Source organism: Bubalus bubalis, chromosome X (assembly GCF_019923935.1).
Source record: "Bubalus bubalis isolate 160015118507 breed Murrah chromosome X, NDDB_SH_1, whole genome shotgun sequence".
Lineage (NCBI taxonomy): Eukaryota > Metazoa > Chordata > Mammalia > Artiodactyla > Bovidae > Bubalus > Bubalus bubalis.
In genome coordinates, this window is record NC_059181.1 from 126,139,295 (window position 1) to 126,156,355 (window position 17,061).

General features: G+C 39.3%; 1 protein-coding gene across 1 annotated transcript in view; it reads left to right on the top strand.

Annotated features, from left to right (window-relative positions):
* The window catches only part of DOCK11 (dedicator of cytokinesis 11), a 509,230-nt gene that overhangs the window by 137,883 nt on the left and 354,286 nt on the right, over nt 1–17,061 (top strand). Inside the window, 4 exon segments of the mRNA XM_045164356.1 lie at nt 6,808–6,928; nt 7,118–7,214; nt 8,069–8,178; nt 10,096–10,207. Coding sequence (XP_045020291.1) covers nt 6,808–6,928; nt 7,118–7,214; nt 8,069–8,178; nt 10,096–10,207 — 440 coding nt within the window.

Consider the following 17,061-nt stretch of genomic DNA (forward strand, 5'->3'; position numbering starts at 1 on the left):
TACATGTGAAGACCATAGCTATAGCCACTATTTGCTACACCTTTAACATATATGAAGATAAAGGGTATATTCAAACCCTATGGGTTGCAAAAACAGATGGCAAATTGTATTGAATTTAGAATAACCTAACTTACTTACAAAGGCAAAATGGTTGTCTGAGGAGGCCTTACAAATAGTTATGAAAAGAAGAGAAGTGAAAGGCAAAGGAGAAAAGGACAGATATACTTATTTGAATGCAGAGTTCCAAAGAATAGAAAGGAGAGATGAGACAGCCTTACTCAGCGATCAATGCAAAGAAATAGAGGAAAACAATAGAATGGAAGGACTAGAGATCTCTTCAAGAAAATTAGAGATACCAAGGGAACATTTCATGCAAAGATGGGCTCAATAAAGGACAGAAATGGTATGGACCTAACAGAAGCAGAAGATATTAAGAAGAGGTGGCAAGAATACAGAGGAGCACTGTACAAAAAAGAGCTTCACAACCCAGATAATCCAATGTTGTGATCACTCACCTAGAGCCAGACATCCTGGAATGTGAAGTCAAGTGGGCCTTAGGAAGCATCACTGAGAACGAAGCTAGTGAAGGTGATGGAATTCCAGTTGAGCTATTTCAAATCCTAAAAGATGATGCTGTGAAAGTGCTGCACTGAACATGCCAGCAAATTTGGAAAGCTCAGCAGTGGCCACAGGACTGGAAAAGGTCAGTTTTCATTCCAACCCCAAAGAATGCTCAAACTACCGCACCATTGCATTCATCTTACATGCTAGCAAAGTAATGCTCAAAATTCTCTAAGCCAGGCTTCAGCAGTACATGAACCGTGAATTTCCAGATGTTCAAGCTGGATTCAGAAAAAGCAGAGGGAAAAAAAAGCAGAGATCAAATTGCAAATATCCCTTGGATCATTGAAAAAGCAAGAGAGTTCCAGAAAAACATCTACTTCTGCTTTATTGACTATGCCACAGCCTTTGACCGTGTGGATCACAGCAAACTGGAAAATTCTTAAAGAGATGGGAATACCAGACCACCTGACCTGCCTCCTGAGAAATCTGTATGCAGGTCAAGAAGCAACAGTTAGAACTAGACATGGAACAACAGACTGGTTCCAAATAGAGAAAGGAGTATGTCAAGGCTGTATATTGTCACCCTGCTTATTTAACTTATATGAAGAGTACATCATGAGAAATGCTGGGCTGGAAGAAGCACAAGCTGGAATCAAGATTTCCAGGAGAAATATCAATAATCTCAGATATGCAGATGACACCTCCCTTATGGTAGAAAGTGAAGAACTAAAGAGTCTCTTGATGAAAGTGAAAGAGGAGGTTAAAAAGTTGGCTTAAAACTCAACCTTCAGAAAACTAAGATTGTGGCATCTAGTCCCATCACTTCACGGCAAATAGATGGGGAAACAGTGGCTGACTTTAGTTTTTGGGGCTCCAAAATCACTGCAGATGGTGACTGCAGCCATGGAATTAAAAGACGCTCCTTGGAATAAAAGTTAGGACCAACCTAGACAGCTTATTAAAAAGCCGAGACATTACTTTGCCAGCAAAGGTCCGTCTGGTCCTTTGGTTTTTCCAGTGGTCATGTATGGATGTGAGAGTTGGACTATAAAGAAAGCTGAGCACCAAAGAAATGATGCTTTTGAACTGTGGTGTTGGAGAAGACTCGAGAGTGCCTTGGACTGCAAAGAGATCCAACCAGTCCATCCTAAAGGAAATCAGTCCTGAGTGTTTATTGAAAGGACCGATGCTGAAGATGAAAGTTAAATACTTTGGCCACCTAATGCCAAGAACTGACTCATTTGCAAAGACCCTGATGGTGGGAAAGATTGAAGGTGGGTGGAGAAGGGGATGACAGAGGATGAGATGGTTGGATGGCATCACCAACTCGATGGACATGAGTTTGCGTAAACTCTGGGAGTTGGTGATGGACAGGGAGGCCTGCCGTGTTGCAGTTCATGGGGTTGCAAAGAGTCAGATGTGACTGAGCGACTGAACTGACTGACTGACTGAACTTACCTACTTGGTACCAGATGGCTCAAGTTAATATCATATTGTTTCATAATAATTTGTTCCTTCATTTTTACATTCAAATCTAAACAAAGTCATTATATCAATTATTTTGTGATTACTTTGGAAAGCTGACTTGGAGATGGGTTTTATTGTTTTCCTATAGTATTCCTATTTGTCCTTAAAAAGAATAAGCCTGCCAGCTATATCCAATTATATTTCTTTAATTACAAAGATTTGTTTTACTTGCAAATTTTGCTAGTTTTCTTCATGTAATTCTAGCCTAAACTAGATTTAAATGCCTTAGCTTTAAGATGTTATTATGTACTGTGGTTTGCATTGTTTTTTCACATTATAATAACATACTCACATTTCGTGTGGTCTACTCTATTATGCATCGCCTTCTTTTTTGTGAATGTTGGTGTTGACTTCACATAAATTAACCAGTATAATGTATCAAATGAAAAGATATCTTAAAGCCTTCCATTCCAACCAAGCTTCGTCAAATCTGTAAAAGTGCCAGTTACTGCTGGGGTCTGTTTGTGCCTACTAGTAGTGGGGAAAAGGGTCTTATGCAATGTGAAGGAAAATGTCTTTAGCTGTGATTTCAAAAAATTTGTGGGTAAAGTACAAAATGAACTTCCTGTTCTTGAAGCAGGAAGTTGTCTTTTTTCCCCTTGTGTCTTCAGAGGAAAGTGAAAGAAAAGGGGATTTCACTAGTGCCTTACCTAGAGGTAGAATTTAAAATATTTTATATCACATATTTGTACTTGATTAACTTTTTAAAATTCTGAGAACAGTATATGTACACACATGCACACACACACCACTATTGTTATCTGTAAATAACACTGCCTGTTTGAGTATTTGATGTTTTATAGTTTCTGGCCTTACATTTCGTTCTTTAATCCATTTTGAGTTTATTTTTGTATTTGGTGTTAGGAAGTGTTCTAATTTCATTCTTTTGCATGTAGCTGTCCAGTTTTCCCAGCACCACTTATTGAATAGGCTGTCTTTTCTCCATTGTATATTCTTGCCTCCTTTGTCAAAGATAAGGTGCCCACAGATGCATGGGTTTTCTTTGAGGTTTTAGACTATGGGACACATTGAAATACCCACCACATTACCCTTTCAGGGATTTCTAAAGCCCCTTCTTTGTTCAAAATCTTCTGACAGGTTTTAATTGAGTATAGGATTCTCCCCAATTAAACTTTGTTTCATGGGCCTGCTCACCCAGAGCTTCAATTCCTTTCTGTGTTTGATCCAAAGAGCTCACAGTTGGCCTGAGTAAGAGGTCATTTGTCAAGTACATTCACTTAAAACATGTTCACCGTTAAGAATAATGCCAAGGTGAGGGCAGAGGGGAGCTTTATACACCCATAATTTCCATCTGGTTTCCCAAATAAAAATACAGTCAAGAAAAAATGCTTCCTGGGGAAAGGCTGCGTTGAGACCACTTGTCCTAGTATCCCACCCAGGCCTGGACTCCAACCATGTTGCCACTCCTCAGCCTTTCTTCTAATGACATTATGGAGATGTCACTGGTCCCTGTTACATGCTACTCTTAAACTGCTTTGGGAGCTCTCCTTATTTGCTATACATACCATGAGATATCTTTCCTGCTCAGAACCAGAATGTTCAAAATCTAACATTTATTCTGGGGCGTCTATCAGTTCCTGTACTCACCGCAAATGGTACTAACAACCGAAGAATTGCAATTTCTACTTGGACTGTCAGCATTTTTTCCCCTTATTTAAAATAATAAGCTGCATACATGGTAAAAAAAAAAATCAAAATGCCTCTCTCTCATTCCTTACCTCTATGCCTCAATTCTTCTCTCTAGAAGCAACTACTGTTTGTCAGTTTCTTATATAAATTTCTACTTTATTCATGCACAAGCCTACACACACACACACACACACACACACAGATATATAAAATAGAAGCCATTAAGTATTTTTTTCACTTAACAATATATTCTGAAGATTAGATCTATATTTTTTAAAAATCTGCATAGTATGCTATCATATGAATACACCTTATTTTATTTGTCTAACCTGTCTTCTGTTAATTGATTCTTAGATGGTTTTCTGTCTTTTGTGCAGACAGAACTTTTAATGTGTTTGCCCTGACTGCATGTGTTTTACCTGTGTTCCTGTTCACCTAAGAAGGGTGTAGTATCTCCTTCCCTAGTAATCACTATCTGAACTGAAATGAAATCCCATCTAGAAGCTATAATATTAAGAATCATAGCTAAAATTTATTGAGGACTTAGTATATGCCAGACACTATATTAAATATTAGCTCACATGGATTTATATTACTGTTATTATCCTCATGTTAGTAAAGAGAAAACTGTGGTTAAGTGATTTGATCACAATCAAGTCACTAGTAACAGGAGCGCTGGGATTCATGTGTATCTAAAATTCAAAATCTGTGCTCCTAGACTATACTGCCTCTCAAATATTAAGTCAGTTCAGTTCAGTTCAGTTGCTCAGTCATGTCCGACTCTTTGCGACACCATGAACTGCAGCATGCCAGGTCTCCCTGTCCATCACCAACTCCCGGAGTTTACTCAAACTCATGTCCATTGAGTCAGTGATTCCATCCAACCATCTCATCCTCCGTTGTCCCCTTCTCCTCCTGCCTGCAATCTTTCCCAGCATCAGGGTCTTTTCAAATGAGTCAGTTCTTGGCATCAGGTGGCTCAAGTATTGGAGTTTCAGCTTCAGCATCAGTCCTTCCAATGAACACTCAGGACTGATCTCCTTTAGGATGGACTGGTTGGATCTCCTTGCTGTCCAAGGGACTCTCAAGAGTCTTCTCCAACACCACAGTTCAAAAGTATCAATTCTTCGGCACTCAGCTTTCTTGATAGTCCAACTCTCACATCCATACATGACTACTGGAAAAACCATAGTAGGACACTGGAAAATTAGAGAACTGCCGAAAAATGGTGATGATGGTATAAACTCTTGAAATCAAAGCCATATGAAAAATAAAATAATAACAGTTACTTAGCTTTGTGAAGAGTGAATTAAGGCAATTCGTGATAGGAACTAAGAGATACTTTAGACCGGAATTCTGTTGGTTAACCATTGTACCCTAGATGCCTTATATAAGTCTCCCAAAGTGCTGACATATGGAGGGCAGCTCATGTGCCATCACCACCGTTTTTGCTGATTTGAATGATTATAAACATCTGACAAGGACTATAGCTGAGAAAAGCAGTACATAAATTAGTATAAGAGGTACCACATTAATTAAGACTACCGGTGTCCAGGTTTACTTGGATATTTACAAAGATATCAATCTCCCATGTTGTGTAATTGATTTAGAGGGCCAAGATCACATTATTTTAATTGCAGCTTGAGTCAAAGCAAAACTTATTTTTGGAAGGAATGTTTTGTTACTTCTTCCATCTATTCATTCATTCAGTTAATGTATAGTGACCATATCCTGTGTGCCTAGGCACAGAGGATGAAGCAGTGAACAAGACAGAGGTGATTCTTGCTCTTATCATACTCAACCCTCACCGGAGTTAAAGGACAGGAATGTATTTCTGTTGGCATTTTATCCTGTTTATTGACTGCATTTGGAACTAGGGTCATATGCTGTATGGTCTCAATAGTTCACCTTTTACAACATTTTAAATTTATACTTTTTCCTGTAGCAGTACTTCTCAAATCTTAATGTGCATATAGATCATCTGGGGAATTAAGATAAGTTCTAATGAAGTAGCCCTGGGATGGAATTTGAGATTATACGTTTCAAACAAACTTTTGGCTCTTTCTGGTCTAAGGACCATACTTTGAGTAAGGAGGTCCAAGGGAACACCAAGAATCCCTTGTGCTCAGTGTGTTGTTTTTAAGATTTGCTGCTGTTATATGCCTTCATCTATTTATTCACCTGGAAAACTGAACAAAACATTCACTTTCCAAAATGTTAGGCTCCAGGCCTTAAACTATATTCCTTCACCTCTCCCTCCCTTTGACAGCCTTGTTTCAGCACTTCTGGCGAGCAGCTTTTAACTCATCATGGGCGGTCTGTGTTTTCTTTCTCCCCTTAGAATCTTAGAGTTGCAGGGAACATTGGAGATGATCAGTCTCCCACTTGGCAAAAACAACCTTTAGCCATAGTTGTATTTAAACTTTCCTTCTTGCATTTGATCTACATGATTTTCTATCCACTTGTCCTGGTTTTGCCTTTAGAGGTACACAGAGCACATCCACTTCTACCTCCACACAGTACCCCTTCATACATGTCCCTTCTAAATGTTTCTCCAGACCAGCTAGCTCCACTTCATCATTTGTTGTTTCAAACCCTTTACATTCTCGGTTACAATCTTCCAGACATGCTCCATTGACCAGTCACCATTTTAAAATGTGGTGTGTACTTTATAGTTTGCCCAGTAGGGTGAATAGCTCCTGCCCTACCCCCACTCCATGCTCTGTATGGCCAAAGATCCCCATCACATGTTCAGTAGCTGAGTGGGTGGCAGGAAAAACTGTGTTCCTCACAGCTTCCTTTGGAAATTCCCCATAATAAATGTCTGCAGATTTGTCAAGCCTGCCCCGGGTTCCTGAGAAAGCTGCTTTTAAGCCTCACTGAGGGCTTGATTGCCTGTAGCTCCCAATTATGCAAATCAGCTAAATGCAGATGCTGCATCACCTACCTGGTGTCAAGCGAGTGTCAAGCGAGCCTTTCTTCACAGTCACTCATGCTTATGCTCACTCCACAACATTCAACACTGATATGTGGAAATATTTCACTTACCTGTTCTTTCTTTTGCAGCTCAAGTTCATGTAGGGCCTCTGGTCACACCTCTCCTTCTAGTACTGCCTTTGGTTCAAGGAGGAGAATGGAACCATGTTCAGACCACACGAGTTGCAGCTTTTACCAGCCACCTAGAGTTGTATCACTTTGCCAGAGGTCATAGTTATAACAGTATACTCAGATCCATTTTTAAAAGAGAAGTCACCTAAATACCAGTACTGATACCTGATTTAGACTTTCGCAGTGAGCTTTGTTTAAAATTGGGGTACCCTTTCATTCTGATAATTCTGATTTCTTATCCTAGTGTACAAATTTGTTTAAGTGACAGAGATATCACATTGTGTTACAGGCATCCAGGGATGAGTTTGCATGTGGCTTCACTTCACCTACAAATAGAGGGAGTCTGAGCACTGACAAAGACACTGGTAATTAAGTCCTTCCTTTAAAGATTATACATGGTATGGCTATCTAGAAATGTACCCTATACTTTTCTATATTTTTTGAAATATTTCGTGATAAAACTATATATAGCATGATCTCTACCAAAGTTTAATTAAAATCTGACTCACAATTTGTGCCATGTTTCTTTGCTTAGGTTTCCTTGTTTCAGGTTATAGAAAAAAGTAGCTTAGTATACTAAGAAAATGGAGGATAATGAGAAAAACACTAGTTTCCAATCCTCTTATCTGTCTCCAGTCTTGGACAAGAGACTTCCCTTTTCTGGGCCAAAGTTTCCTTAACTATAAAATTATCTCATTGTTTGCCTTTATGTTATGACTTCCAAGGAATTTCTTGTAGTTTCATAATGTTAAGTGTTTCGAGGTAAAACAACTTGCTTACACTTTATTTGGCTTCCTATGGTGTTTTAATATAGTATATAAAATTCACATTTTAGATGCCCAAGATCTATTTCTTAAAATATGAAATAGATATTTGGTAAAAGAAATAGGTATTTGGTAAAATTAACCAAAATTACCAAAATTAACCCAGTGCTGAGCCACTTCAGTCATGTCCAATTCTCTGTGAGCCTATGGACTGTAGCCTGCCAGGCTCCTCTGTCCTCCTCCCTCCAGTCAAGAATACTGGAGTGGGCTGCCATGCCCTGTTCCTGGAGATCTTCCCAACCCAGGGATCCAACTTGCATCTCTTATGCCTCCTGCATTGGCAGGCAGGTTTTTAACACTAGCACCACCTGGGAAGCCCAATTAACCCAGTACTTAGTTTTCAAACTATTTTTGACAGTTCCTCCTGTTGCTAACAAGGACTTGGCTTTTTCCAGCTTATGGGTCTTTTCAAAACGGACATGGAATTAAGAGGGAAGATTCAAGAGGTTCCCTCATCCCAGAAGGAGCAACCGGATTTCCAGATCAGGGCAGCACTGGTGAAAATGTAAGACCCTAAAATATATAGGTTAACCCTGGTGATGTTTTAACTATGACAGTCTTTCTTTTTATGTACATAAGGAGCTCTCTACTCGCCTGTAGTCTATACTATATCTATAAAAAGTATCCCATAATGTAGGAGTTCCTTCCTATCCTGGCAGCTGCTACTTGGATATCTTAAAAACTGTTTACAGAGGATAAGGTATTCATCTTTCAGAGTTCTAACTTTGAATCTGTAAACCTGTTCTAGAGAGGGAAGGTTCAAATTTAAAATGCCTAATATACCCTTATCACTTAAATCACTCCCTGGCAGGATTAATTCAGCTTTTTATTCTTTTCTAAGAATAATAACCTTAACTTGGGATGAAAAAAAATTAGGTCCCCAGATTGATAATCTCAACATCCCAGAATCACTTAATCAGAATATACTAACTTTTCCATGAGATTGTTTCAAGCCTAACGTTAAAGTTTGGGATAGGTCAGCCTCGAGATAGAGAAACCTCATTTTAGACCAGTAAAGCCTTGTCATGCTGCTACATGAAATCATAGAACCATATAAAATTAGTTAGAAGGGTCCATAAAAATAATAAATTCCAACTCTGAATTTACAAATGAAAACTGGGATTGTGACTTAGGGCAGCCAGACAACTATGGCAGGGCCAGACCTAAACCCAAGTTTTCTAATTTCAGCACTTCTCCTAGATCATGGTGTTCTCACTGTGTATCAGAATCATCTGGGCGACTTTATAAAAAATCACGTGTACACCTGTGGAAGATTCATGTTGATGTATGGCAAAACCAATACAATATTGTAAAGTAATTAGCCTCTAATTAAAATAAATAAATTTAAATTAAAAAAATAAATGAATGAAATTCCAAAAAAAATAATACAAATAGAGAGCTGAGCTTCATCCTGTTTCTGTCGGTCTGGGGGCCTGCTCATTTGTATTTCTAAGTTCCCAGGTGATGCTGACGCTGCTGGTTGGGAACCATCCACTTGAGAACCACTCTATATAGACTACCTTGAGTCTTTGCCCATGGTTGTTGTTCATTCGCTAAGTTATATCCAACGCTTTGCTACCCCATGGGCTTTATTTAATCATAAAGTTCTTAGTTCACACCATGTAGAAATAAGACAACAGATACTGTCATGGGTAAGGCACACAAAGGACAAAGAGGTTAATGACTTGCCAGTAGTCACACAGCTAGCAAGCATTCCGAACCTAGATGTTTTGTCCCAAGTAAAAGTTTTTAGTAACTCCTACATTGGAAGTCTATAGCCTCAGCCCAGGTTAGCTCAGCTGAAAGCACTGGTTTCTAACAAGGGTAAATTCTTTAGGACACTGTTATTACTGTATTCATATAAATCCCCGAATAAGTCAGATCTTGTCATGCTTAACTGATATTTAAACAAAAGTCACTAAATAATAGGAACATCACTACTTTGTAGAGGCTCCAATTTTGAAGTATTACTGGGTCCTTCTTAGTAAAATTATCTTGTAATATTATTAAGCTTCCTTTTAAGATGGATTTTTCTGAACTATTATTTAGAAGTTGAATTTTAATAAACTCTTAATGAGAGATTCAAGTTAAAAAGTTTAAAATGTAAGTTTCTCCTTGACATAAAGGCTATTTTTCCTAGAATACCCACATATGATTTAAACGTTACCTTACTAAAACACAGGACTTAGGGAATGAAACATACACCGTATATTCATGGCCATATCTTGATGAAGACTGCAAGATAATTTCCAGTGATATTACTAGGTGCAGTAGCAACAAAGATTCAGCCCATTTACCTTCCAAATGTGGTTATCTGTGACGTGCTTAGAAGTTTCCCTAAACTAAAATGTTACTGAGTTAAAGGCTATGGGAAGCTAAAATACCAGCATTGTTTCACAAAAGCCTTATCTTTGTATTACAGACTCGGCAGAGTTCTACAAGGAGTAGTATATCCCAGTATAACCGATTGGATCAATATGAAATCAGAAGCCTCTTGATGTGCTATTTGTATATAGTAAAAATGATTTCTGAAGGTGAGTTACCAGCATATTAATCATAGACTGCACTCCACCATCACAGGTTCACAAGTTCATGTAACAAATATTTGACCATCATCTGCATGTAGGACACAGGCACATTACAAACAGAACTTTGAAGACTTTGACCTTAGAATGTTCCTATATTTTAACATATAATAGCCAGGACATGGAAGCAACCTAGATATCCATCAGCAGATGAATGGATAAGAAAGGTATGGTACATATACACAATGGAGTATTACTTGGCCATTAAAAAGAATACATTTCAATCAGTTCTAATGAGGTGGATGAAACTGGAGCCTATTATACAGAGTGAAGTAAGCCAGAAAGAAAAACACCAATACAGTATACTAACGCATATATATGGAATTTAGAAAGATGGTAACAGTAACCCTGTGTATGAGACAGCAAAAGAGACACTGATGTATAGAACAGTCTTATGGACTCTGTTGGAGAGGGAAAGGGTGGGAAGATTTGGGAGAATGGCATTGAAACATGTAAATATCATGTATGAAACGAGTTGCCAGTCCAGGTTCGATGCACGATACTGGATGCTTGGGGCTGGTGCACTGGGATGACCCAGAGGGATGGTATGGGGAGGGAGGAGGGAGGAGGCTTCAGGATGGGGAACACATGTATACCTGTGGTGGATTTATTTCAATATTTGGCAAAACTAATACAATATTTGAAAGTTTAAAAATAAAATTAAAAAAAAAAAGAATAGATTCATTTCCATCATACAGGTTTGATTCTTTGAAATAATTATTTTTCTTTAAAATTAATTTCTAAAGCTTCCCTTGTGTCTCAGTCAATAAAGAATATGCCTGTAGTGCAAGAGACCGGGTTCGATCCCTGGGTTGGAAAGATCCCCTGGAGAAGGAAATGGCAACCCACTCCAGTATCCTTGCCTGGAAAATCTCATGGACAGAGGAGCCTGGTGGGCTGCAGTCCATGGGGTGGCAAAGAGTTGGGCACGACTGAGTGACTAACATTTACTTACTAAAGTGAGGCAATAGTTTTAGAAGTGCTAGAGTATTTTTTTCATGCACAGCATAGAATGCATTAAATGACCAATGTAAACAGAAGAAAATAACAATAATCAAAAGTCATATTTAACACTGTAGCTTTTATTTGACCCAGGATTTACAAAATCAAACGCAAGGAAAAAGACAGGAAGGGTTCTCTGAGGGTAAGGAATGCTGTCGTTATCTTCACAGGAACATTATACAGATTTGTATGGTGTCAGGTTCTTTTCCAGGCTGTTCTCTTTACCTTGATGTATAATTTTATTATTTATAATTTACCATTTCCTCTTTACCATATATAATAGAATATAAGCAAAGGATTTTCATAAACTGCATGTCCTTTGGAAGTAAAATCAGAAGGTTTTATCTCATTCCAAGTACCACCTTTGTTTACACAATTCCTTCCTCTTTCTTCCTTTTCTACTTTTGCTCAAAAGGAAAAAAAATCATAAAACCACCCCAAAGACCCCCCAAAACAAAACAAACAAAAAACCTAGGGATTTCCCTGTAGCTAAGACGCTGCACTGCAAATGCAGGGGTCCCAGTCAATTTCTGGACAGGGAAGTAGATCCCACATACGACACCTAAGACCCTGTGTGGCCAAATAAATGTTCTTAAAAAAAAGGCAAGCAGACGTGAAGTACATAAAAGCACCCGGGTTTTGACCATCATAATAGAGTAGTTAAATTTTAACTTATTTTCTATTTCATTTTTAGTAAATATTAAACATTTTTTGTAATAATGCAGAATATAAAAACATAAGTTGATAGTTAACTTGCCAGAGAGATTGAAAAACATCAAAAGTTAGATATTAATACTTAATTCTAAAGTACATTAATAAAACAGTTTTAAGTAACTAGAATCTTCAAGCACTTAGAATGTATGATTTACAGTAAAAGTCAAATCATCATATAGTAAATTTTACTTATTTTCTATTTTTTTAGTAAATATTATCTTAAACATTTTTGTAATAATACAGAATATAAAAACATAAAATGAGTTGATAGTTAACTTGCTAGAGAGATTGAAACACATCAGAGCTAGATATGACTAGTTAATTCTAAAATACATTAACAAAAGAGTTTTAAATAAGTAGAATCTTCAAGTACTAACAATGTATGATTTAGAATAAAAGTCAAATCATAATACAGTAAATTTTACCTATTTTCTATGTTTTGTTCTTAGTATTGAACATTTTTTGTAACAATGCAGGATATAAAAACATAAAATGAGTTGATAGTTAACTTGCTAGAGAGATTGAAACACATCAAAAGCTAGATATGAAGAGTTAATTCTAAAGTACATTAATAAAACAGTTTTAAAAAACTAGAATCTTCAACTACTTAGAATGTATGATTTAGAGTAAAAGTCAAAGATTATTGAGACTATGTTATAAGCTTCCATGTTTTGGGAAAGAAATATGTAAAGGCCAATAATTTTCAACCCTGGTGGTATTTCATTCCAAGAAATAATGGATCAAATTAACAATCATAGCCACAGCTTATTGTTTTTGTCTCCCCACAAGCTAAAAAGTGGGGGAATGTAGAAAGTGACTGCTCTTATGTATGGGCTTTTTTAAAGGGTGATGAAGATATTCTAAAACTGCGGTGATGGTTTTACAAGTTTTTAAATATACCATAAACTACTGTATTGTGCTCTCTTTAAAAGAATGAGTTTAATGGCACATGAATTCACTCAATAACTTGGTTTCTCTAGAGGTTCAAGGATAGAAGGGCAAAGAAAAACTGTAAAGAAAAAAGGAGTTGAATACCACCAGAGCCCAGGGAAAATGAGGGTGGTAGGGGAGGAGAGAAGGAAGGAGGAGAGGGACATGCATTGCTGAGTAGTTCTCCCCTCCTCCACTCCAGTACACATGTGCACACTTGCATACGTATGCAAGCGCATGTGCACGTGTGCACACACACTGACAACCCGTGACAAGCCACTGGCTGCTTTATGTTATGCGTAAAACCATAACTGCTTTGTTTCTTGAGGTCTCCTCTTGTAAATGCTGACCTTGCTTGCTAAATAGTTGGTCTTTGTTAATGAGGCTTTTCCTTGTTCTGCTCTCGCTTTTTGATTTTTAAAAGCAAATTTTCATAACTAGTATACAGTCTGTGTCACATCTTCTCTTTTGTAATGTAAATCATGCTGTATAGTATCTGTAAAGTCATACTCATTTTATTCTGAAAAATATCTGCTTCTGAATCTTTCTCAGTGTAAGTATTGTAGTTACCTTGTCAAGTCCAGTAAGTATTTTACTGTATATGTATTTCAGGGTTGAACTCTTACAGTCCAGGCCTTTTAGGTGTTCTCTTGGCTTTCTTTTTCTTAAGCCTTCTAATTGACTCATAAGGGCTTCCCAGCTGAATCTTTCTCAGTGTAAGTATTGTAGTTACCTTGTCAAGTCCAGTAAGTATTTCACTTTATATGTATTTCAGGGTTGAACTCTTACAGTCCAGGCCTTTTAGGTGTTGTCTTGGCTTTCTTTTTCTTAAGCATTCTTATTGACTCATCAGGGCTCCCCAGGTGGCACCAGTAATAAAGAACTCACCTTCCAGTGCAAGAGTCTAAGAGACTCGATGGATGGGAAGATCCCCAGGAGGAGGGCATGACAACCCACTGCCATATTCTTCTAGAGAATCCCACGGACAGAGGAGCCTGGCAGGCTACAGTCCACAGTGTTGCAAAAACTAGGACACAACTAAACCAACTCAGCATGGCACACACGGACTCACAGACACTAGCAGCTTAATTTCAACAAAAAGATGATCATCTCTACACTTTTATATAGAAGTAGAGGGATTCTGAAAACTAAGTCTCTCTCTTTGTAGCTGAATTGTATTAACTGGCAATAAGTCACTGTTTCAAAGTCTTGGTCATTTGCCCAACTTTTTGCCTGTATATTATATTCTGGGAAGTAGAATCAAAGTCAGGAATTATCAGTTACATAGTCTGAATACAAATGTTAAAGTCTGAATTGATAGGAAGACTGTCCTCTTGGAAAAGAAAAGCAGTCTCCTTAAGAGAGAGATGGAGTGATAGCTACTTCCCCCCTTTTCCTAACTGTATCTTGACTTTTCTCTTTATTGAAGACCCCGAAGTGCAAGCCTGAGACTCATCTTGTGGCTTATCAGCATCATGGGCTGCACCTGGAGCTCCATTCGTATCCTTCCTTGCTGTGGACTGTTCACTGCAAGGTGTCTGGCTACTGCTCTCTCTCATTGAAACGTGAAAAACACCAAATGATGGTCTTTGCACAGTAGAGCTTGAAGTATAGTCTAAAGGAAATAGATGTAAAGTGGTGTTTTCGTCTCTCCGTGTAAAAGGAGAAAATATGCTTTTGCTGTAGTCAATCATACTTTCCTCTGAAGTTTCAGATAATATTTCAGTAGGTAGGTCTTCTTCTGGAGAAATACTGGAAAGGCTCCAAGGGAAATCAGTCTCAGTTCCAGGGTTTGGTGTGGAGATCCTCTGTGGGGAGGTCCTCTGTGTGAAAATGGATTTGCTTTGTGGACGGCCAAGCCTGGCATCAGGAAGGCTGGAGTCATCTTGAAATCCATACACTGTCTGAGGGCCGAGTGTAGACGCTGAAGGAACAGTGCTAGATGACTTCTGACTGCCACTGCTTATTGTGATAGTCTTAGTGCTGTTAGAGGAAATCTTCTCCTGAGGGCTCTCTGGCACCTCAAAGACGTCCTGACTGTACAATGGAACCTGAAGCTCGGAACTGTGTGGCTGTTTCTTTTTCCCTCGAGCTTTCATCTGTTTGGTTTTTGTTTGTGTTTTCATTTTGAGAGCCACATGCCTCTCAGGTCCAGGCAGAGGGTCCCTGATCGAAATAACTGACTCGCTCTTTTGAGACCCAGGGACGGAGTCATCGTCACTATCAGAAGAAGAACGGCGAGACTGTGGCTGTTTCCTCTTGAGCCTAGCCAAAAGTTGCTTGTTTTCTTCTCTTAATTTATTCCTTTCTGCTGTGAGCTCACCAATAAACTTCAGATTTTGTTGTTGGATATCATAAAATTCTTGCTGTAGTGTATTTCTGTATGTTTCATTTACTGTACAGCGATCACATACTTTCGCGTTTAACTGACCTCGCAAGTCATGGATAGTGTCATTCAGGACTCTCTTTTGCTCCATCAACTCTTTAATTCTGGGTATGGAGCCTGTCCTCCTCCCGTCTGACAATCGCTCTTTCCTCAAACTGGTTATCTTCCCCTGAAGTCGGCGTAGCTCTCTGTCATGGAGCTCTTTTAGTGTTAGCCAGGTTTTTTTAAAATCTTCAGAAGACACATCACAGAGGCTAACCCTCTGCATTGTATCTTCTTCAGAAGAGCTCTGCCCACGTTCCCTGTCTTCTTGACCCACGTCCCCTGCCTCCATCTTGATTCTCTGACTGGGATTGTCCAATAGTGGAGACAGGCACCACCAAAAAATGGCGGAAGGGCCGTCAACTAGAACTGGGCCGCTGATGGATGGAGAGTTTCACCGCTTTTAAAGACCTGTGAAGTGGTCTCAGGGCACTGGGTGGGCGAGAGGATGGATCACAGATGGCTCAGGGGTGGACAGCAGGACGTAGGTGGGGGGCTGGAACGACATACCAGCCTCCTTTGCCTAGAACAGCGAAGGCACAAGGCAGGGAAGATGGCGCCTTCAAGCCACCCTGTGCCGGACTGGAGACTAGAGAGACCGGAAACGCAGTGACTTCTGGGAAAGCCCCGCTGAGCTGAAGTGCGTCCCAAAATGGGGGGGGGGGCGGGTCGGAACTTACCCCTTGCTTTATTTTTGAAACAAATTAATTTGACCCGATTTTAGCATCTTTATTCCTGACAGTCAATATTTTATAATCATTGAAAACCACAAATACCCAAGTTGGACATAAAGTCAAAAGCCAGGCACTCGTTCCTCCCTGTCACCCCTCCGTTTAGGCAACATTGCTTAGTGGTCCATTCCTAGATTCGGAGGCTCTCTGGAGACTGGCAATTCTGTAACTGATTACTGTTGCGATCCATGCTAGAGCTTTGCTGACACCACAAAGCTCTAGCATGGATCGCAACAGTAATCAGTTACAGAATTGCCATGCTAGAGCTTTGCTGGTGGCTCAGTAGGTAATGCGGAGAAGGCAATGGCACCCCACTCCAGTACTTTTGCCTAGAAAATCCCATGGACAGAGGAGCCTGGTACGCTGCAGTCCATGGGGTCGCTAGAGTCGGACACGACTGAGCGACTTCACTTTCACTTTTCACCTTCATGCATTGGAGAAGGAAATGGCAACCCACTCCAGTGTTCTTGCCTGGAGAATCCCAGGGACGGGAAGCCTGGTGGGCTGCCATCTATGGGTTGCACAGAGTCGGACACGACTGAAGCAACTTAGCAGCAGCAGCAGTAGGTAACGAGTCTGCCGGCAATGCGGGAGAGCCAGGTTCAAACTCTGGATTGGGAAGATCCCCTGGAGAAGGAAATGGCAACCCACTCCAGTATTCCTGCCTGGAGAATTCCATGGACAGAAGAGCCCAATGAGGCTACTGTCCATGTGGTCACAAAGAGTCAGACACGACTGAGTAACACTTTCACTAGGTTTTTAAAATTTAGACGTGAAACTGCTGACACCATTAGCTATATCTGAATAGGTTACAAAACGGAATGGAAGGTTAAGTGGGGGTAATATTTTTCTTTTAAAAAAGTTTCAGTGAGTGTGTTGGAAGTTAAAAAAAAGAACTACTCAAAAGAGAAGTATATGTGATAGGTTTAGGGGCTTTTATATCTAAAATAGTTGTTCCACGAATCTGTGTGGTATGTATGTATATTGCTAGAACTTCA